The 23,910-nt window shown below is 42.4% G+C and overlaps 3 protein-coding genes across 3 annotated transcripts in view; 1 reads left to right on the plus strand and 2 right to left on the minus strand.

Moving 5' to 3' along the window:
• Positions 1–13,702, plus strand: part of LOC311039498 (neural cell adhesion molecule 2-like) — a 194,198-nt gene extending 180,496 nt beyond the window's left edge. Inside the window, exons 15-17 of the mRNA XM_084049420.1 lie at positions 228–402; positions 6,164–6,380; positions 13,544–13,702. Of these exons, the coding sequence (XP_083905546.1) occupies positions 228–402; positions 6,164–6,380; positions 13,544–13,652 (501 nt within the window). The 3' untranslated portion in view covers positions 13,653–13,702. The remainder of the gene's footprint in view (positions 1–227; positions 403–6,163; positions 6,381–13,543) is intronic.
• sema3aa (sema domain, immunoglobulin domain (Ig), short basic domain, secreted, (semaphorin) 3Aa) overlaps positions 1–23,910 on the minus strand; it is an 818,452-nt gene that overhangs the window by 673,180 nt on the left and 121,362 nt on the right. The gene's annotated exons all lie outside the window — the stretch shown is intronic.
• On the minus strand, positions 9,453–10,784 carry LOC311040033 (phosphatidylinositol 4-kinase type 2-beta-like; the record flags this gene model as incomplete). Its single annotated transcript, XM_084050106.1, has 1 exon — positions 9,453–10,784. The coding sequence occupies one exon, from the start codon at positions 10,782–10,784 to the stop codon at positions 9,453–9,455; it is 1,332 nt and encodes a 443-aa protein (XP_083906232.1).

The raw sequence follows: 23,910 nt of genomic DNA on the forward strand, positions 1-23,910 counted from the left end.
TCATTGACTTTCTCTCATGCTCTCTCTCTCTCTCTCTCTCTCTCTCTCTCTCTCTCTCTCTCTCTCTCTCTCTCTCTCCCTCTCTCTCTCCCCCTTCTCTGTGTTTCTCTCTCTCTCTCTCTCTCTCTCTCTCTCTCTCTCTCTCTCTCTCTCTCTCTCTCTCTCTCTCTCTCTCTCTCTCTCTCTGTGTATTTCTCCCTCTCTCTGTCTTTCTCCTCCTCTGTCAGGATAAGGAGGATCAGTGGATGACCAAGCTGGTGCCGGGTGCCAATGACTTCACCACGCTGCAGCCTCTCCAGTGGAACACGCGCTACCAGGTGGAGATCACGGCGCGCAACGTCAAGGGCCTGTCGGAGCCCACCTTCTACCAGTTCTTCATGCCCCAGGAGCCAGACATCACAGGTGAACATCACGTCACCTCACCTCCCCTGGGGGGGTCCCCACATGATTAGCTTAACCCAATAAGAACGCATGCATCTGTGTCATTTTTAGATTTTTTTGGCTATTAAAAAATAGCAGATATACAAGCTCATATGAGCTTGTAAATCTGCTATTTTTTAGGGAAATTGTGAAAATGTGTGCTTTAAAGTGAACATTTTTAACTCAAATCTTTGCTTCTTGGGGTCCCTGGAACAAAACATTTTTGAGATGGGGGTCCACGGCCAAATACATATATAATGTTTTCTAAATCCTAACAGTATGTGGTGCTCCAACTTTTCCATGTCAAGGACCCCCAAAATGATATGTATTTGGCCACGGACCCCCATCTCAAAATATGTTGTTCCAGGGACCCCCAGAAGCACAGATCGGAGTCAAAATATTCACTTTAAAACACAGATTGTCATGATTTTTCCAAAAAATAGCAGATCTACAAGCTTGTATATCTGCTATTTTTTGAATAGCCAAAGAAATCTAAAATGACACAAGATGCTTTTCCCGGTCTAAATGGGTTAATGTGCGACACTGTTTTCTACATTTCTACACCAACATACAGTATACGTGTATTACAGGGTATCTGCACATTTCTAAAGTGACGATTTAAGGACCTTTAAGATACTTTTTAATACCTATAAAATAAATAAATAAAAATAAGACCATTACTGCGTCAAACTGTACCATAAAACTGGTCAAACATTGGCCAAATTGTCAAATAATATTAGAAAGAGGCACACAAAATGAAAATAGCTGATCTACATGCTCACAACGCCTCGCAACGTGCTTGTCAAGGTGGGGGGTCCCCATTATGATTATTTTGGTGGGTCGCGGCCTGAAAAGGTTGAGAACCACTGCTTTAGCTCAGTGGTTATCCAATTCCAAGGACCCCCCATAACTCAGGACCCTGTGTACACCTGATCAGAGTTACAGACCTGTGAATGGTCCATTTGGAACCCCCTCAACATACCCTGAGGGTACCCCTGGACCCCACTTTGAGAACCACTGCTGTAGCTGCTATTGAAGCAAAATGGAAGCGAAATTCAAAGATTTCCTTGTTTATTGTTCAGCATTTACATTTCCCATCTGTCCACTAACAGACAGGCTGTCCTATAAACAGGGCCTCTCCTCTCCTCTCCTTTTCTCTTCTCTTCTCTTCTCTTCTCTTCTCTTCTCTTCTCTTCTCTTCTCTTCTCTTCTCTTCTCTTCTCTTCTCTTCTCTTCTCTTCTCTTCTCTTCTCTTCTCCTTTCCTCTCTCCATATGGACACCTGTAGTTTTACACTGACTCATTTGCTTGACAAATGTCAGACTTCCTGTGCTGTTGCCATGGTGATGCTAAACAGCAGTAAGGCCTGATGCGATGCTGTAAGTGCCAACACTTGCTTGCAACAACTCTATTGTGTTCCCGGTCGTGATCCATAAAAGAAACTTGATTTAAAATAACCAGGAACCATGGTAGGTTTTATTATGGTGAGCTGCACAATAATGTCATCAAAGCTCTTCATGAGAAATCCAGAGAGGCACCTCCTCTTATCTGGGGATGAGACTTTACTGGGAAATGATGCCAGCAAATCAAAATGGATGCCTTTATCTCTACCCATTAAATGAATCACCTCCCCCTCATAAATTCTCACAGTACAAATTATTTTGTGGGGAAAAGACTGGGCTTGGTTACCAGTGTTGTGTTCTGTCATCTGTGTTCCAAAGCAAGCTCTCTATTAAAGAGCTTTTGTATTTATTTTTGTTCATAGCATTGAAAAAGGTTTGATACGAATATATTAGAGCTGTTTGCAGATTAGAGCTGTTTGCAGATCAATCAGTCAATCAGACAGACAGACAGACAGACAGACAGACAGACAGACAGAACCCCCTCCCATGCATATGTCGATTGCACAGCAGTATTCGTCTGTCCTCCTCTGGTTTTAGTTTTGCCCTTTGATTACAGTTAAGGAAGGTATAAATTGATTCTTTAAATGACTTAGTGCCTCTGGCATCTGTTATTTTAGAAGAGTGGCTGAAATCAGTTTGCTAAGTTATTCTCTTTTTTTTTCTTCATTTTTTAAAAAGTTGTCTCATCAGGCCGGCACTTGGTGCTTCAGTGAAAAGCCGTTCGTCTGCATGCTAACAGATAAAGATTTAATGATTGTTTACTTGTCCACGGACTTCCTCCTCCAGACAAACTTTTGCTTTCGCTCACTTCTTTAACAGAGACTAAATTCAGCTCTCAGGAAAAAAAAGGCCAAATCACATCCACTAATGATTCTGTTTATCGCACAAAGCATTAGCACCTGCTAACTCCCCCAATCAATGAGTGCCCATTCAATCATCATCGATCAAGTGAAGAGCACCTCACATCTAATCAAGGAGCTTCAAACGGCACTGAGTGCCGTAATGAGCTCATAGTGTCAGTGAGATGCATAGGAACAGCTCCCGAAGGCACAAGTTGCCATGGGGGAATTAAATAATGATACTAATGACCCCTATAGACAGTGGTGTAAAGTAACTAAGTACATTTACTCAAGTACTGTACTTAAGTACAATTTTGAGGTACTTTCACTTTACTGGTGTACTTCCAATTTTCTGTACTTTTACTTTACTCCTCTACATCTCTGAGGAAAATCTTTTACTCCACTACAATTATTTGAAAACTTACTTGTTACTTTGCAGATATAAATTATTACATTATAAAACATACATTAACCACTTTAGCCCTGTTTTATACATAGGCTATTTGAAAATAGCCGATCTACAAGCTCACAACGCGTCGCTATTTTCAAACATTTTAGTACTTTTACTCAGGTAACATTTTGAACACAGGCCTTTCACTTGTAACAGAGTATTTCTACATTGCAGTACCGATACTTTTACTTAAATAAAACATTTGAGTATTTTTTCCACCACTGCTAATGACCCTATAGATCACCAGCCAATCAGGGTTAAATGAGCAGAAATGTCTGTTTTTCTATTTTTTTTAACGAGACAGCTCAAAAACTTTTTGGGGTCAAAAGGAATATATAATGTAATATATTGGCAGGTTAAACCACAAGGTATATTTCACTGGTACAATCTGCATGGTAAAAAACACATGCACCATCTGGTTGGCTGTATGTAGAATAGTAGGAAGAAATCACAGAATAGGAATTTACCTAACAAAAACTTTCAGTTGTGAGATTAGTTTTTGCTTTAATCCCTGCACGTGTCTTTTGATCAACGCAAGTGTTTTAAACAAAAACTAAACTTTCCATGTATTGTTCTTTTCCTTGCTGACAAACACACACACACACACACACACACACACACACACACACACACACACACACACACACACACACACACACACACACACACACACACACACACACACACACACACACACACACACACACACACACACACACACACACACACACACTTCAGGCGAGACGGAGAGGTGTGTGCTATCTCTGAAAGTGCAGCTTTTACAGCAGATGAACTCAGATAAACTTTAAATGGTGAAATCCTGATAGCCTGTGGTGTTGAGAAAATATTGATCCAATCGGCAAGCTTAGAGAACCCATCCCCACCCCCACCCAACCAATTCACTGGTGTCTAGCTGTCTGTCTCTCTCTCTCTCCACCGTCTCTCACTCTGTCTGTTTGTCTGTCTGTCTGTCTGTTTGTCTGTCTGTCTGTCTGTCTGTCTGTCTGTCTGTCTGTCTGTCTGTCTGTCTGTCTGTCTGTCTGTCTGTCTATCTGTCTGTCTCTCTTCGTCCCTGTCTATCTGTCTCTCTTCGTCTCTCTCTCATTCTGTGTCTGTCTGTCTGTCTGTCTGTCTGTCTGTCTGTCTGTCTGTCTTCGTCTCTGTCTGTCTGTCTCTCTTCGCCTCTCTCTCACTCTGTGTCTGTCTGTCTGTCTGTCTGTCTGTCTGTCTGTCTGTCTGTCTGTCTGTCTTTGTCTTTGACTTTGACTTTGTCTGTCTGTCTGTCTCTCTTTGTGTCTGTCTGTCTCTGTGTCTGTCTCTGTGTCTGTCTCTGTGTCTGTCTGTCTGTCTGTCTCTCTCTCTCTCTCTCTCTCTCTCTCTCCCCCCCCCCCCCCCCCCCCCAGCGGCCCAACAAAGGTGTATAATATTTTATCTTGCCCTAAATCCTTTATCACTTTTCCGTTTCCACTAAATGTACATACTAATCAGTATGCTATTTTTCCATTGTGTACACACAATACTAAGTTTAATTTTGGACATCCTAATGAGACTGTTAGTAAAGTGCTCCATCTTGTGACAAAGCAGGGGTACTACATCATAAGGGTTCCTGTATCATGATTGTTTTACAGCAGTCAAACGTTACTGGACATGTCATGGGTTTCAAAAAACAACTACACCCTACATTATGCATAATATATGACAGAGTACTGTAGGTTGGCCATCCTTGGCTGACAGGCAAAACAAACATTGGTACCTATTTATTTTTAAGGCAATTGATGGGACTTTGCCATTATATATTAATTCTTTGATGGAATGGAATCCTGGAGCGCATGGGACACGCTCAAATAACTGGCTGACGCTAAAAGTCCCTAGGGTAAAAACTGAACTAGGGAAAACAGCCTTTTGCGTTAGTGCCCCAACTATGTACGTGGAATGACCTACAGCTGAAATTTAAGATCAGTTCGCCCATAACATATGGTCAATTTAAATCTTTGATTGCAGATCTACCCACAAATGTCCGTAACTGTTTTTAATTTTGTTTTTGTTCTGAATTTGTCATAGATATGAATATTGATGTTGTATTGATGTTGTACTGTGCTGTATCTCGACGACACTGCAAATGATGGCAACAATGTCTTTCGAGAATAAATAAAGGTAAAAAATAATTGAAGTTACGACGGCGGTTTGGTCACTGTCCTCAATTGCCTGCCTACTCGATTACAGTAGGCTACTTGAGTAAATGTACTTATTATTTAGGTACTTCGTTATTTTACACCACTGATTTCTTCCCATGAGCAGCAGTGATTTGAGGGACACCAATGTCTCTCTCTCTCTCTTACATTCTTTACTTTATGGCCATTTAGGCTTTAAGGCTAGGGTTAAAAATGGCACCAAAGGAAACTGGCAGAAAAATACTCTACAAAAACCTTTAAGGAAGACTCCTTAGACAGAGACTAAGAAAATATATAGTACTGTATTTTTTATTTTATTTTAACATGCTGTGTGTGCACAAGTGCTCTGTGCTCAAAGCGAAAGGTGCCAAAAAGCAGTCATAGGACCTTCGTCAGTGCTGTATCATAAAATTACCGTCAAAATTACCCTGTTCGCCTGATGGAGGGGAAAGGAACTGGTTGGAGGGGAAAGGAACTGGTTGGAACAACAAAAAAAAAATTGAAACAGGAACAACGTGTTCCTTCCATGCGCTACGTCTAACCAGGGAACCTCCCCCCTGTCAGGTGATAAGAAGCGGCTTGCTAGCTCTCATGCATTGAAGGCTCTAGGCTCTCCCTAGGCTGGCAGAGGGAGTGTAGCGCCCAGGATTACTTAGACAATTGGCACTGGGTGAAAAAATGGGTTACAAAATCGTGGGATAAGAAATGTATTAAAATAAATAAATAAATTACCGTCATAAATTCACAAGTTTAGTAATACCAACCTGTGTGTGTGTGTGTGTGTGTGTGTGTGTGTGTGTGTGTGTGTGTGTGTGTGTGTGTGTGTGTGTGTGTGTGTGTTATGTGTGTGTGCATGTGTGTTATGTTTCCCCTGTCTCAGCAGAATCTCTGTTCAGTGGACTGGGTGTGGGGGTGCTGGTGGGACTGGGTCTGGGCTCCGTGCTGCTGCTCCTGGTCGTGGTCGACGTCAGCTGTTTCTTCCTGCGTCAGTGTGGCCTCCTCATGTTTATCACCACGCGCTGCGCGTCGTGCACCAACAAGACCTCCGTCGGCACCAAGGAGCGTAAAGACATGGAGGAGGGCAAAGCAGCCTACCTGTGAGTGCCTTCATTTCCCTTTCTTTATCCCATTAAGACCGGGAACGCATCTGTGTCATTTTAAGATAGCCTATACAAGCTCATAGAGCGGCACCGGGTGCCGTGCTATGAGCTTGAACATCTGCTATTCTTGAGAAAAGAAAATCGTGAAAATGTGTGCAAATCTTTGAATATAATATATACATTTTTAACTCAAATCTTTGCTTCTGGGGGTCCCTGGAACAAAATATTTTGAGATGGGGTGGTCCGCACGCTGACAAATACATATAATTGGTGGTTCTTGACATGAAAAAAAGACTTAAAATGGAGGATGTACATAGGATTTAGAAGACATTTGTAGAATGCCCAGAAGCAAATATTCGAGTTAAAGATATTTAAAAAAAGATATATATATTCAAAGATTTGCACACATTTTCATGATTTAAAAACAAAATGCAGATCAACAAGCTCGTAGCGCGGCACTCGATGCCGCGTTACGAGCTTGTATATCTGCTATTTTTGAATAGCTAAGTATAAAATAATGGTACAATAGCTAAAAATCTAAAATGACACAGTATGCGTTCCCGGTTTTAATGGGTAAAAAACAGGATTGTTTTTGTCTCGCAGATTGTAATATGGTGACCAGTTGAGTAACATCTACAGTCACGTCAGACGTTTCGTCGCTTAGGTATATGTTATGTTATGTAACGAGATGAGAGGACCAGGACATGCAAGTGAAGTGGCAGTCAGCGTCAGCTGGTCAAACCCATTGATAATAATATTATAAGAACCAAGCCTCGATAAAGGAACATATTAATAGGGACGAGACTATTTAAAAAAAACAGTTTGGGCCGCTACGAGATCCCTGAATTTATGTTGGATTCAATTGATTTGACCCACTGGACATTGTTAAATTGTTGTATTTGTTTATATTTATTTGACGGGCAAAAACAGGGCCAGAAAGCAAACCGGTGACATTATTATCACCAGATTGGCTGTCCCGAACGTCATCATTATATAAGATGTCTAGACTGAGTCTATTACATTGTTCATGTATGACGCACCAACTTGTTGCCGAATTGAGAGACAGACATAGATAATATAGATAATACTAGGCCGATGCACGATGCTCAGTGGGAACGCAAACTACTCAACTTATGTAATACCTGTTGTACCTGTTGTCAGAATCCGTGTTTTACCTAACCACTGTCAGAGCACCCGCTGTGAGTACTTATTGCAGTACCCATTATTATAGTACTTGGATTTATCTATAATAATAGAAGGATTTCTGGACAACCGCTGATCTGATTTACTTCCCATCACTGCCTCTGGTCCTCTGTGATACACACGGCGAGTTTGAAGTTGGTCGGTTGGCTGGTTCTCGAGATATGCGGGGGACACACGGACGGAAATGCACACATGTACTGTGCATTTATATATACAGTAGATATAAATGAGCTTCATCTGATCAGTACATGTGACGTATATCCATAGGTGGATAATACATCACCTGAAACACATCGTTTTAGATCATTACGACCTTCATTGACTTTTCCTACAAAGAAAAAAAAAGAAAAAACAAATGAGTCTTGGGCTTCCTGTGGCTAATCTGTGACTACAAATCTGATCAAGGTTGACCCAATCTGACCACCTTTGACTTACATTATACACTTGCAAATATAAAAAATATATATATGTGGGGAAAACATGCATGGACTGTACTTCCTTGTGCACAACAATGTGGCCAGATTAGTCCCCCAGACAGACAACACAAATGTGTCACGTGGTGAAATTGACTTCAAAACAACAAAAATGTGTTGCGCAGGACCTCCGCAGACAGTGTCACATACTGTATAACTCTGGGAAAAATGAATGGTCGCAGACACTTCATAAAATGCTTCGCACTCTGATTGGTTGGGAAGACGAAGTAAGCTCCATTAACGCAGAGATGTGCGAGACCACATTCACTTACTTGTTTACATTTTGTGGCGACGCTATCGGCGAGTTGCAGAGATGAATCCTCAAAACACAGAATGTCCCTGCATAGACAGATTCAGGATCCACCCATTCTGTTCTACTCTCTTCCCCCCCCCCCCATCAGACATTTTTTGGAGAGTTTATGAAGATGAGCTGTTCTTGCAGAAAATCCCATCTGTTTCACTAGTGTGTCGTCAAGCCATGCTGAGAACGTACAATAGCAGCTCCATTCTTTACATGACTTCTCAGCAGGGCACATACTGTAAAAACCTCCAGGAGAGACACATCTCCTGAGAAGTTCTGCTAGCGTCATTTCTTGGCTTCAATGGCAACTTCTTGGCTCGGTGGTAAGCACTGCTGGATTTCCTCGATCTCCTGCTTCCATCTGCTCCCCTTTCCCTTATTGCAATAGGGCACTGGTTCACAACGTCGGGTCTGGGGTCCACCAGGGGGTCCAAATGGACCCTCACAGGTCTGTAACTCTGAGAGTGTATAAATGGAACCAAATGGACCCATGGATCAACACTGAATATATTTCAGTGTTGATAGAGTTAATTAAAAAGGTTGAGAATCACTGAACCAAACTATACTTGAATCCCAATCTACACTGTCAAATCCTCAGTGTTAAATTTCAAGTAGACAGCTATATACGTCACAGTATGATTGGAAAACCAGTCTGATTGAAGAAGGTGCACTCGTGCACCTCTGAAGGTGACTTGAGCCACGAGAGGCACCGGCGAGTGAGCTTAGGTGAGCGAGTTGCCGCGCCGAGCGTTGTGAAGTCACCTTCAGCTGACTCGGCGCCGTCCGAGTTATGTCCCGATAGGGACAGAATCGTAAATCATCGTCCCCCATAGTCTCGGTACCTCCAAGACGTTATTTCTTGTGCGGGAGGTGAACTCGAAGAAAACGAGCACACCTTTATCCTGGTTTTCCAATCATACTGTAACATATACACCAAGTCCAGTGTGATACTAGACCAACGCCATTCCCTTTCCACCTCTTTCCCGATAGGATAACGAGAAGACGTTGCACTATAATAGTCAGGAAAATGTATTCTCTTATCTTCCCCCCCTCCCCCCGTCTCATCCCTCCAGATCCCTCCTCACCTTCTGACTACCAGGAGGCGAAGAATGGCCGTTTGCAGTGAAAAGTTTGCGTGAGCTCAATGCTGCCCGTGCTTCCTCCGAAGCGGATGCACTGCACCACCATCGGGGGCATCTCCACCAACTGGACGGGGCTCTTCCCGTCCCTCAGCGCCTGGCACAGGTTCAACACCTGGCCTCTCATGACAGACATCTGACTCTCAAACATGGTCTTGTCAAAGGATTGATCCATCTTGAACAATCCATGGAGCTCCTCACAGAGGTCCTGGATGAAGTCGACGTCAGAGAGACGGGACAGGACGAGGTCTCTGGTCTCGTGGGAGAACGGCACTTTGGCCTGGGGTAGCCACGCCCAGTAGAAAGGGTAGGCTCTCCATTCATCGGGGTGTTTATAGGGGAATGCAAGGCCGTTGTCTATGGCTGCTATTTTGATGCAAGAGAAGTCTGGACTGTTTTCTGGACATTCATTGTCCTTTATCTCTCCCTCTTCTTCTACTGGCTTCTCGTACTTGATCAGCCAGTTGTCGTTCCCTCGGTCTGTGTTTCTAATAATGTAGTCCAACACGACGAGCCTCTCAAACTGTAACTGCAGCTGTAGGCTGACGCTCTCTGGCAGAGGATCTGCCTCAAAGCGTTTCAGCCAATAGTATGCATCATGGTAACCCTCGACAACCAGCTGAAATGAACCCACCTTGGGTGGCAAGGAGCCCATTAAGCGTTCAATAGCGCTGTAGTGGAACGTCCTGCTGGATAGATGGACCACCTTGGTTTTGGGCACCACTCCCAGGCCCAGCTTGGAATCGACCAGTGAAGCTGCAGCCTCCGAGAGGTAGCCCTGGTTCGGCAACACGCAGCTTCGCCCAAAACAGCACGGCAGGCACAACTTCTGGAAGAATTTGGTCCATTTGGGGTTAAGGAGACCGTAAGGTTCTTCCGACTTTGGTTTGAAAACACCGACGATTTTCCCGTGGGGATCCTTGACGAAGTAGCTCCCACTGGAACCCTGGGAGATCCTGGCAGGAAAGACTCTGCTCTCAATAGCTTGTTCTGCCCTGTGGACGATATCAGCAAACTCTGGGTCATCTGGGAAACAGTTGACGTCTCTGCCCTTAGTACCTGGCGGGGCCAAGTTGTCTTTATCGTTCAGTCTGCTGTGCCTCTCTTGCTCATGGGTGTTTTCACAAGGGTCCAGTGTGTGAACAGCCGCTCCAGGTTCCATCTTTGAGGGCTCCGAAGAGCCAAAGTTGGGCTCCAGCTCCGGCGCAGACACAGCTGTTGCTCCGATGTCTAGTACCACCGGCTCGCTGGTCTCTGTCCTGCTCGGGTCACATTCTGATATCATCTTTGCTCACTTTACAAAGCTTTGTCAAATTTCCATTAATGTTCCTTTTTAGACTTTCAGAATGGTCACTGCCCCATCGTCCTTGGACACCAGTTGAACGTGGGTACTTTCTATCTTGCACACTCCCGAGTATGATCCCACTGAAGAATCCTCTCTGAATGTCTTTATATAGGCCTATGCCTTGGGCGTGAAATCTTCCTGCTGTATGTCTTTATATAGGCCTATGCCTATGACGTCAGCAGCCTGACATCATAGGTAGGACCTCATGAAGCCCTCCTACTCTGAAACGAGTAGAGTACCTGTTGTACCCGTCTTTTTGTCAGTATCCCTTTTATGCCCATACATGGAGATCCCTGATGTCATCAGTATATGCCCATATGTGGGCATGCCCTCTTTTGAGCCCATATGGAACTGACCGATTTGTTTGTGCATGATGCCATGGCGACACGTTGAGGTTAGACAACACAGTCCATATTTGGGTGTAGCTGCATTGGGAACTCCTTATATGGTTATGGCTCATGTCATAGTGACATGCGCGTGACGACGTGGTCCGCCCGTAAGCCAATTTTAGTAGGATAGGTTGAAAAGTGGTGATGTGGTCTTTTATACTTTTTTGACTAATATTTCCTAACAAAAAAAAACACACCTACTGTACCAGCCCACTCTGACTGACGTGTCAACGTTTTGCCCCACAGATGAACAGAAAGTATCTCTCTCTCCTAATTTCATTTGATATTAAAACAAACAGGAAATATCTACCGTCTCTATATTTCCAGGGTACAGGGTAGCCAGATAGCACTACCTGCATCCAAAACTACATTGCGGTTGAATTGTACAGACAAAACAAACGATAATAAAAATAAGGTAGTCTTTCAGATGGAAGCAGATTTCTCTCACATACACATATATCTCATTTCATTTCATCTTCACTCATCGGTATGTTCTCTGAAAGCGCTGAGTGATAGCAACACTGCAAAGGTCTATTGCAGGAAATGTCTAGAAAGAATAAAGCCATTGACAAAGACATAGTTTAAATACACCTTCTCGCTATATAGAGTGTGAACTCAGGGTTGCCTCCTCGGTCTCACTGAAAACATTCTTGGCAGCTTTTCTGTTCCCACAGCAGCAGGTGTTTGCTGTCTTAATGGACAAAAGCTGGAGGAATGTTCCCTTACTGCACTGTTGTCACATAAAGCCTTTCAGATCACTCACTCAAAGTAATGCCAGCTTTGCTTTATAACTCAGGACCGAACGCAGCTAGCCTACATGTGTCTTTTTTTTTACCTGGCTGGTTTCCATAGCACATCAACCTATTATATCACATATATTGTATACTCTTATATAAAAATGTTAACAAATAAGCTGACACTCTCCTTCCTTTCTCTCATTCGCTCGTCTCTTTCTCTCTCGCTGGCATGTGGGTGCAAAGACGGATTCAGGCTAGACTGTGTGTGCAAACTGTGCACTTGTGTTGTGTCAGAGAGAGAGAGAGAGAGAGAGAGAGAGAGAGAGAGAGAGAGAGAGACAGAGAGACAGAGAGACAGAGAGAGAGACAGAGAGAGAGCTTTGTGTGAGCAAGTAACTTGTTTCATTGGTCTGAACTAGGCTAAGGGATAGTTCACCCCAAAAAAAACATTTTTTTCTATCGATTAGTCACCCATGGAGACTTGAATTCATGGATATTTTTTTGTTTTTGTCACATTCCTAAGCCAATAATTTGATGACCAGCGGACCGGTAGGCAGTGGTTCCGGTAGGAGACACAAAGGAGACTCTTTGTGTCGGAACCGCTGCCGGTCATCAAATTATTGGCTTAGGAATGCGACAAAAACAAGAAAAAATCCTTGAATTGGGTGAGTAATCGATAGAAAAAAAAATATTTTGGGTGTGAACTATCCCTTTAACCCGGATATATTTCTACTTGTAAAAAAAATGTTTCAAGCTTTCAGATGGTGTTGTAGGAGTACTTTGGAGAGGAAAATATAATGTTTTTTAGAAAAAAATAGTTTTCGTAAGGTTTTATTGAAATGTTGTAATAACATTGGGTCTAACGGGTAGCAAAATTTCCTATAGGCCATTTTTACTCACTGTCAGAATAACATGGCAAACGTCTGTATACTTCACTAAAACAATTTGACATTTGACGTTTTACTTACTTTTTTGTGAGGAATCCTGTCCAGTCAAAAAGAGATTTTTCTTCCTTCAAGGATTTTCAAGTTGTGACATTTCCTGCCTCTGTGGGGGGTATTTATATGCAAATATCCTGGCCAATGACATAGCAAGACTAAACAATAGGATCCAATGATGATGTTTAGGTGAAAAAATAACAGGAAAACAAATGAGTTATACACTTTTTTTTAATAAAATACAAATGTTGTATTATTACAACAGCTGGTCTTGCAGGGTTAAGATGACAGTAGTTGTCGGTAGATTAGCCTATTTATAACTATAACTATAGCCTATGTATTTAATTCACAAAAATATCAACACAAAATGGTCTTACGTAGCACACGTGACGTAAGTCACAGAAGCTCTGGTACTCAGTAATGGAAGAAGTACTCAGATTTTCTAGTTAAATAAATGTAGCAATATCACAATATAACAATACTTGTTGGGAGGTTGTTGTTTTTGCTGCTTTTGTGTGTCACTATCGTACAAAAATAGTGTATTAATTTATGGATATGAGATTTCTGCTCGACAGCGACGATATGATTTGAACTGTCTTGTAATTCCAGGCTGTGTGTGTTTGTGTTTGCCACAGGAAGCTACCGTTGAAGGAGGACAAAGAGACTCTGAAGACAGACGCTATGGACATTAAAGTGCACTGTGACAACAGCCTTCACACACAGCCAGACCATAGCAAAGCATGATGGTAGAATGATGCCCACCTCCCCTCTTCTTCCCCAACCCACCCTCTCTCTCTCTCACACACACACACACACACACACACACACACACACACACACACACACACACACACACACACACACACACACACACACACACACACACACACAGTACAGCAGTAGTTCTCAAACCTTTTCGTGCCAAGGACCCCCCAAATCGATATATATATTTGGCCGCGGACCCCCATCTGAAAATGTTTTGTGCCAGGGACCCCCAGAAGAGAGGATGTTCTAAAAAAAAACTTTCAAGATTTTTCAATAATAATAAAACAAATAGCACATGTACAAGCTCGCAGCACGGCACGAAGTGACACGATGTGAGCTTGTATATCTGCTATTTTAAAATAGCCAAAGTTAACGCATTTTGCTGGGGACCCCTCCAAGGACCTCTGGGGGTCCCCGGACCCCACTTTGAGAACCACTGCAGTACAGAACAGTATAGTACATTGCACTACACTACCACGCACCATGAGACCAAAATCACAGAGATGGAAAGTAATGGACAAAAATACCATGCCCCATGGGGAAAGGCATGACTTGTAAATAGAAAACATTACACTGGAAATAGGAAGATATAGTCTTGAGTTTGAGGCACCCAGATGATAACAGTGACACAAATACACACACACACACACACACACACACACACACACACACACACACACACACACACACACACACACACACACACACACACACACACACACACACACGGTAACAAGTAGCACACAGCACCTAACAAAGGCACACAGTGTGCTATTGTTGTTGTACATATATTTTAGTTAACTGTTATTTACTATTGTTACTTATTGATATTTTTTATATTTGTTGCTACAATGTTGAAGAGTCGACTCGAAACCCAAGAAATTTTGCTCTCGTATACCTGTATATGGGAAGTAACAAATAAAGATATTGAATCTTGAACGATATGCAACTCGTGTCTGATAAAATGAATCAAAAATCTAAATACTGAATCAAGCAACTTAAAAACTGTCTGGGGTGCTCACAAAAGCCTGAGTAGACGATAAAATTACCCAACATGTTTTGAAAGTGAAATATCCCTTTAAGTACAGTTTTGAAGTACTTTTACTTTACTCGAGTATTTCCAATTGTCAATATTTTTATTTATACTCCACTACATCTCAGAGGCAAATATTGTACTTTTATGTGTGTGTGACAGAAAGATAATGTATAGCACAATATTAACAACTTAATCCTTACAGTACTTCTTCATAATGACAAATACTGAAAATGGCACATCTACAAGCTCACAAGGGGTTGGGCCTACCCCCATCTTGAAACCAAGGGCAACACAGTCTGTCAGAATCTAGTAATAGCTGTGGTGGTCTTCGGGCTTAAAGGGTCAAATCAGGCTTGAACCCAATGTCACCCAACACCAACCTCAATATTCCTCCCTGCAATATGCTCCTATGACCTGCAGAGGGCAGCGTAGTCCTATTTATTACTGCATCATCTCAGCAGCTGATAAGGTCTGGTTATTCACGTTTTATGTGAACCCGCGCATCCGTATTCTGGGAGGAACATTAGTTGAAAAATAACAGATCAACAAGCTGCTTGTGGGCAGGAGGAGCCCCTAAAGTAAACCATTAGAATGTTCAACACTGTAATGTAGGGTTGTCCGATATTGGCTTTTTTACCGATAACCGATATACCGATATTGTCCAACTCTTAATTACCGATACCGATATCAACCGATACCGATATATGCGGGGATTACTGTGATTAGGGTAAGCTTAAATTTCATATCACACACACCATATACAGTAAAAACTCCTGTAACTTATTTATAAGGCAAAAAAGAAAAAAAAATATATATATGTTTTCAAAAACCGATACCGATATTTTCCCGATATCGATTTTTATGCTAATATCGGCCGATAATATCGGACATCCCTACTGTAATGGACTCTAACTACTTCTCCCAGAAACAGGAACAATGTACAAGAGGCACTTTGTGGGTAGGAAAAAATAGGACACTTTATTACAATATAGCTACAGAATACATTCAAATTGTTAAAAGTATCAGGGCAATAATAGGTCAGTAAGGCAAGATTTATCGAATCCAGTGACAAGTTGGTTACTCTCCTCTGGCAAGGGAAGGGCGGGTCGGGTCGGCCCGTGCACACGGTACTACCAAATTACTATTAGGGAAAGATGGACAGGCCTGGCATCAAACAACTCAAGCAATAGAACATCTAATATTCAATATAAAACATGCAGTGTCAGGGATTAATATACACACCAATTGAAACCAAAGGTCCCACGCAGTCCCAAGAGAGAAAGGAAGCTGTGTGTAACAGGGCAGACCCGGCCACTAACACAAAGAGACGAGGGAAAACCAATTGAAACACGTCACTATGAATACAACCTAAAATATATGCCTACAGCACCTACTATACCTCAAATGAAAAACTAAAATAAACAGCAACAAATCAAAAAGGGTAAAATAATAATGGACAACAGTGGCTGGATTGGTCCCTTTAAGGAAACAGACAAAATGCATTAGTTGCCAGCCCTAGTATTACAACATAATGCAAACACTGTATTCAAGTAATCATTAAAAGAACATGCAGCATAAACCTACTTTGCTTTGCAGTGAATGATACACAAATCCTGTAGCACAATGCAAGGACAAGGGGCGGGGGGGACAATTCCAGCACCACAGCTACAAAGAAGCTATTACAAAACTAAAGCTGCATTAAAATACACAGACACATACAATGTATACCGTTTCACCAGTATCTCCAGGTCTCTAGACACAGCACAGCAGTTCCTTGGAAGTCACTTCATTTGTAAACTGGGATGAATAAATACATGCATTTGAATAAAATCAAATAAAACACAATGATGTTGACACAAATGAAAGAGTTAAAAACATGGTAAGCATCCATGTGCTTGACAAGGCCAGCAGTAGCATTATAGCCTCAACAAACTAAAGGGTAGCCTTACACATTATTCTGTGCTACACAAGCTTGAGCGTGCAGTGGGTGCACCATTCACCTGGATTCCCACATCAGTAATATTTGAATATCTGACCTGTTTAACTACTTCTATTGCTATTCTTCTTCCCTTTCCTGAAAACTACCAACGATGGAGCTTCTTTAAAACAGTAAACCTGTGATCTGACAATGAAGCTGAGTTGAAGAGGAAAGCAGTTCCAAGTCCCAACATACTATAATGGTCGTTATGGTAATTTTTTTATGGTGGCAATCACAGACATGCAGGATGTGACCCTGTAATGAGCACTTTATGAACACAAAACAATGTACCTTGAAGTGTCTGCATTTATGGCCCTCGACTGTTTTAAGAGTTGTCGTATTTTAAATCGATATAACATGAATCAACAATCAAGAGGGTTTATTATAACAACAACAATAAAGATAAAGATACAATAAAAATAAAGATACTGCACCATGAGGAATTCATATGATGAACACAATGCATTACTAATTACACTAATAATCCAATAATAGATTACATCGCCCTTCAGCCAACCAAGGCCACTGGCCATGACAACATCACCCGATCTACTACAGTATGTGGCCAGTGACATTGGCCATTTTCCTTCCACACCTCCTGCATGGAGCGTGTGACCCGAGATGATGTTGGTTCGAATCCAGCACACAACACCAATGGTTTTGATAATGTGGATTGTGGAAGTTAAATGGTGGATTTGTGGGTAGGACTCTATAGGGTCCTATTCAGGACCACTTGGAGCAAACCGCTAGTTTCGGAGTGCGGACTAGGCAAGAGGCGTTGCCCCGCAAAATTTGGTATTCTGTGGTACTCCCCCGCCCCGCAAAACACCTGCGCTCCCCGTTACATTATGCATAGGTGTGGTTTGGGCGTTACAATGATAAAACCAATCACCGTGCCAGAAGCCATTGCCTTTAAGAGAAGACTGCGCTAGCCGTCATCCGCCGTCATCCCCGATCCAATATATGCTCTAGCCTATCTCCCCCTCTGCACTGTTGCCTGGTCTGATTATTATAAGCCACATTGGGCTTGTTTTCCTTCTTTTTTATTTTATTTATCCAAATACATTTTTATATTAATTTGTAGCCTATTGTGTTAACAATAAGCGTGTCATATTAGTCAGATCCGGAATATTATGAAACTTAAAGCCATTTAAAATATTTATACTATTGGTACACACCGGCTGCTCCCAAATAATTAATTACATCATGTTGCCACAACGCTCCTACAGGCACCCATGGACCTCCAGCTGGTCGACCACAGGGCTGGGCGGTGGTACACTGACATACAGTAGCACATGGGTATAATAAATGGAACAGTTTTAGGAAAGGTCTATATGTACTCACTTTGGCTGTTATTGTTCTATTTCCACCATTCTAATGGATTCCAGGGGTGTGTAAACAGGGGTGTGAAGTTGCTCCATAGTTTCCTCTGAAGTGACGCAGTTAAAGTTAACTTATACATCCATATTGTCCCCGTTATCTTTCATCATCCACCTTTGTTCAGTAATCCCGAACAGAGCTACACTTTAAGTTTACATCAATCATATCCTCTCAAACCCAGACACATTGCTGCGATCCGCGGTTTGGGTGGGTTCGGGTCAATCAAATATAGTTATTAATTAATATCGGATAAACCGCGGGTGAAATATTGCGGTAAATAAATTAATGACATCTAATAGCCTATATCTATCCATAAAATAGCTAAATCTCTGCGTGCTTGTGTCTGTGCAGAGTGTGTAGAGCAGTGTGCGATGCGATGACAAAATGCATTGATTTAGCCTATGGAATGTCGGTGCGGTGCTGCAGTGGTGGAAAAAGTACTCAAATTCTTTACTTAAGTAAAAGTACCGATACTGCAATATAGAAATACTCTGTTACAAGTAAAAGTCCAGAATTCAAAATTGACTTGAGTAAAAGTACAAAAGTATTGGCATCAAAATGTACTTAAAGTATCAAAAGTAAAAGTATTTGAAAAATATTTGAAAATAGCAGATCTACAAGCTCTCAACGCGTCCACCCTTGAGAGCTTGTAGATCGGCTATTTTCACAATATTTATCTGTGGAACCGAGTCAAACAAAATGGGGGGGGGGGGTCCCCAGTTCAAATATGGTTATTTTGGGGGGCCGATGGCCTGAAAAGATTGAGAACCTTTAACAGTAAACATGAACGTATAGCGTTTACGTGGGGAATATAATAATAATATAATATATATAATATATAATATAATATTCACCCGCAGCATGGGTTTAACGACACAGCAGCCAAAATTAAAATCACACTAGATGATCCGATCATCTTATAAAAAATGTAAGTGCTTAAGATTTTAGCCCAAACCCAACGGGACCTGACCCGGGCCGGGTCGACCTTTTTATCCAAATAAATTCATATATTAATTAATTTGTAGCGTATTGTGGTCCCAATAAGCAACGGCTTTCCAAGAGTATATGAAAGCCATTTATAATAGTTATACTCTTACACAGCTGTTGCCAAATAATTAATCATCAGGGCAGAAGCGCAAAAGTAGGTCAAATCAATCAATCAGCCAGCTGTTTTCTGTCACTGCGCAGCACTCTTTAAAGTTTAAACCAACATGACATATAATGGATCTTCAGACAAATTGGATTATTTCTTCAAATGACAAGAGCAGGCAGCGGCAGTACGAGGTAACATTGGATGTCAATTCAATTCAATTCAATTTTATTATAGTGTCAAATCACAACAAGTTGTCTCAAGACACTTTACATGTAGAGAAGAGACCCACAATCCCACCCTGAGCAAGCAATTTTTGCGACAGTGGCAACGAAAACTCTTTCCCATCAAACAAAGTAATCCGAACTGTTTTGTAGCCTACTGCTTATTTTGCTTGCTGAAAGCATGATTTTATTAAGACATGCAGACAGCAATATGGAAAAAACGAAAATATCTCAATTAAAAGTATATTTCGTATAATAACCGAATATCATTCTTAAAATGGTTATGGGGCAGTGTATATATTTATATAGCCCTATTTGCTCCAAGCTGTTTTTTAAATAAAATATAGACTTTTGGAATAGGGTGGAATGACTCCTGTTCTTAACGAATTACCAAGATTTAATGCAGCAATTAAGCTTCTTTAGAAAAATGACTGACGGGCTGGGTCTAATTTGTCAATTATTTGTCAAGCCGGGCTAAAATATTTAGGGGATATGAAAGCTCTAGTTAGTAGTTTGAAGTGCTCATGTGGCCTTATAGTTGCTTCTTTTTGTTTTCATAGATGCGGTTGCTTATTTCTCAAGGCTGAATGGCAACAGGGCTCATTGTCCAACGCACAAAGCCATTGCAGTGTCTGTGTGCACTTGGCGGGTGGTTTGAGAAACGGGCGGGTGCTTTTAGAATCCACTATCCCCCCTCCCCAAGCCGTACCCATGTGTGGGTTGAGAATGGCAATGTGGGGGAGATAGCAACAACACGCCCACGGGCACACCTCCACGCGCAACTAACGGCGTCGGCATAATGGGGGACGGGGAGCGCAGGTGCTAGCAGGTGCTAGAATAACATATAGGGGGTGCGCAGCTCCAATTCTCCCTATTTAACGGTAGTAGGGGCGGGCATGTGGTCCTGAATAGGACCCATATGAACAAACTTGTTATATCAACAAAACGCATCGCATTCTGTTTGTGTGACATGCATGATGCAAAGGTTTTGAAAGTGAAACTGGCCAAAGTCACTGGCCACCTACTGTAATTCCTTTCCAATGGAAAGGAATATCCACTGTAATTCCTTTCCAATGGAAAGGAATTACATCCAAATGTCCCCATTCTATGGGGTGGAATTGTACAATCTCGCAAATTACTCCCAATATTAGGAGTAGCACTACATTTTGATGCCAATACTTTTGTACTTTTATACTGTATGTTGGGTTGTTTACTCTTGAGTGAGAAAACAATGTTGCACATTAAGCTAATTAAGTTTTCTTATCAGAGCCACTTATGACACCCTTCCTCCCAACCTTGGCACGATGGTATGGCTCCGAGGACAACTGTGGCCTTTGCGAAACAGCCAAGGGAAATCTCCGCCACATCCCGTGTGGCTGCCGTCGGCCTTGGCCCAGGGGAGGCGGTATAGAGACCAGGATTACTGCATGTTTTTATGAGGGTACCTACCCTGGGGGACACGGGGATGCAAACTCCACACCAAAAGTCCCCTTCGCCAACCCCACCTAGGGTATGGGCACAACCAATCACTTCTTGAGGGACTTTGGCTTCACGGCAGGAAAGGTCAAGAAGCTCCTAAAATATCTCTCATAAGAAGGGAAGTTTCTGGCTCTGGCAAACAGGAGTTGGGGGAATCGAGATGCCACGCGTAGAAAACCTGACTATCGAAATCCAGGGAGATGTCCCTGACTGCTGCCCCACCATCTTGAGATGTTCTGGTGATTAAAGGGGCAAAACATCAGTGATGGATAGCTCCCAGCTGAAGACCCTGCGGCTGGTATTTAGGTACTGGTTGAAGTTGGCCTGACAGAAGTGCAGAGAGAAGTCAGGCAGAGATGCCCAGCAGGTACCAACATCTGCCTGTCAACAAAATAATCATCTGGGGACCCCCAGAATTTCGGGACCGGTCCCGACCCCCAGTTTGAACCACTGGTGTAAGTGACAAGAATCAAGAATAGAAAGGGTTTCTTTGTCACTATACTCACACAGGCACAATAAGCAAAAGTGTGTGTGTGGTCTGTAAAAAAACATCAATAATAATATTAAAAACTAAGATAAGAACAATGAAGAATAATGGATAGTTGCATCCCTACACGCACATGCATGCACACACGCATGGGTAAGACAGGGCAATGGTATGTTGGCTATTTACTACAGATAGTAATGTAGCACGCAGCACTGGACGCACACCATCATGGACTAACACGCACGCACACCAACACACACAATTGGTTGATGCTAGCAACTGACGAAGATATAGCTATTATATGGAAATATCGCGTCTACACGCACACAGATTGTCTACTTAACAGTTAAAACTCTGGCCACTTGCTGGTGCTTGGTTATACGTTATGCAAACACACTGGACTGAATGGAGGGCTTTGTCCAGTAAATACACTGAAAGAACAAATCTGTTTAGTAATTAAGACAATACAAAGACATAGTGTTAAATACTTGACCAACATGGATTTTACAGTGGAATTAGTCAGCTGTGTAAAGGAACTAAGTAGGCTACATTTACTCAAGTACTGTACTTACATTGAGTTGAATTTATTTGAGTATTTCCATTTTGTGATACTTCTTTTTAGTCCATCTAAGGGGCAAATATTATACTTTTTATTCCATTACAATTCGTTGTCAACTTTAGTTACTAGTTACTTTGAAGATTTTGATTACAAAACATGCAGTTAAGCCCTATAGGGCCCCTAGGCTTTGGAATGCGCTATATGAATAATAAGGGGTCAGACTTGATACCAGGGAAGGAGCAATTAGGCGTTAAGTGTCTTGCTCAGGAACACCCCAGTGCCGGTGCTGGGAATTGAACCTGGGACCACTGTTTTCACAGGCAGTCTCTCAATAGTCCATATTCACACGGTGGCCATTTTGGAATTTAACATTGCGTTGCTGTGGCAACTGGGGTGGCATTTCATTGACTTAATGGCAATATGGCCGCTGTGTGAATATGGTCTATAGCTGAGTGGTTAGTGAGCCTGCCTGGGGAGCCAGAGCCTTCTAGGTCTGGCCAGCAATGTCGACGTGTGAGCAAGATTCATAACCCCTAATTGCTCTGTGTCCCTTGAGGGTTGCGATCAGATGGGTTGAGCTGAAAACTGAAAATCCTATGTTGCTATATCAGTGGTTCTCAAACTTTTTCATGTCAAGGACCCCCAAAATTATATGTATTTGGCCGCCGACCCCATCTCAAAATATTTTCCAGGGACCCCCAGAAGCAAAGATTTGAGTAAATTGTTTTTGCCTATTCAAAGATGTGCACACATTTTCTTGATTATTCAAAAATAGCAGATCTACAAGCTCATAGCGCGGCACAAAGTGACGCACTGTCAGCTTGTATATCTGCAAGTTTTGAATAGCCAAAGTATAAAATGACAGAGATGCTTTCCCAGGTTTAATGGGTTAAATACATGGCCCCTCCCACCACCACCACCAGACAAACCAAATAAACAGGTACCAGTTTGTCACTTTTATTTTTTAGAAGTCACAGGGAGTTGATGCATTTTAACACGCTAATACATTTGCTTTTCCACTTCCAGTGTCCATTGTCCATCTTTGATGTGGATTCTTGCCCTTCTCAACAGACTTGGACTCGGCTTAACACAGTTCTCATCCAATCAGAAGTTTGATCACAGGTGGAATTAATTGGTGGTTAATTGGAGTTCCCTTTAAAGGGTTCCTGTCCCCTTGGAAAGAGTTTTGATTCTTTTACATCCAGAGCAGAGGGACGGGTAAGACCTTGTATCATCTTGTTGTTCAATGTTTTAACAAAGCCCAGAGTCCCTTTTCTGTGAGCGAACATTTGGCAAAAATAGCCGATCTACAAGCCGGCAACGTGTCACGGCACGTTGTCGGCTTGCACATCGGCTATTTTTCTATTTTTTGACAATCACAACGCCTCCCCGCGTTGTGATTGTCATGCAAGCATGTAGGAGCTCGCCAATCAGAGGCAGTACCGTAGGACCATAGAGGTATGCGTAGGACGCGCAGCTTGTCAGTCACCACGGGGAGGCGGGACATGGGAAGTGGAGCAGAGTGTGAGAGAGGAAATTAAGCTTTACTAAATTATTAAAAATGTTAAACGGCAGCGCCGATCCGAGCGCATTAATGCAGATTAACCGCACGTTAGTATTGCTCTTTTTGGTACCTTTGGGAAATCTCTGCAACTTCTAAGCGACGAGCTATTAGCCCGAGACGAGACAGTGGTACCCGCGACTACGAGAGAGTGCTTTGAGTAACAAGGGACCCTGGATACCGCCTTCCCAAATACAAAAAAGGTAAACAGGGTCCCGAAAGGGGCTAGTGTAGAGAGTAAATAGAGCCCTGGGGGATTCTGGTCAACGGGTGCATTTCGCCTTTCCGACATGTCGCCTTTCCGACGTTAACGAACCCTATACCTAACCCTAACCCTAACCCTAACCGCACGCGGAAGCCACTAGTCGGAGTGGCGAGATGTCGGAATGGAGGGAGCACCCCCTGATGAACTAATCAAGGTTTAAATGTGTTTTTAATAAATG

The sequence above is a fragment of the Gymnoscopelus microlampas genome (genome assembly GCF_963454915.1).
Source record: "Gymnoscopelus microlampas genome assembly, chromosome: 23".
Classification (NCBI taxonomy): domain Eukaryota; kingdom Metazoa; phylum Chordata; class Actinopteri; order Myctophiformes; family Myctophidae; genus Gymnoscopelus; species Gymnoscopelus microlampas.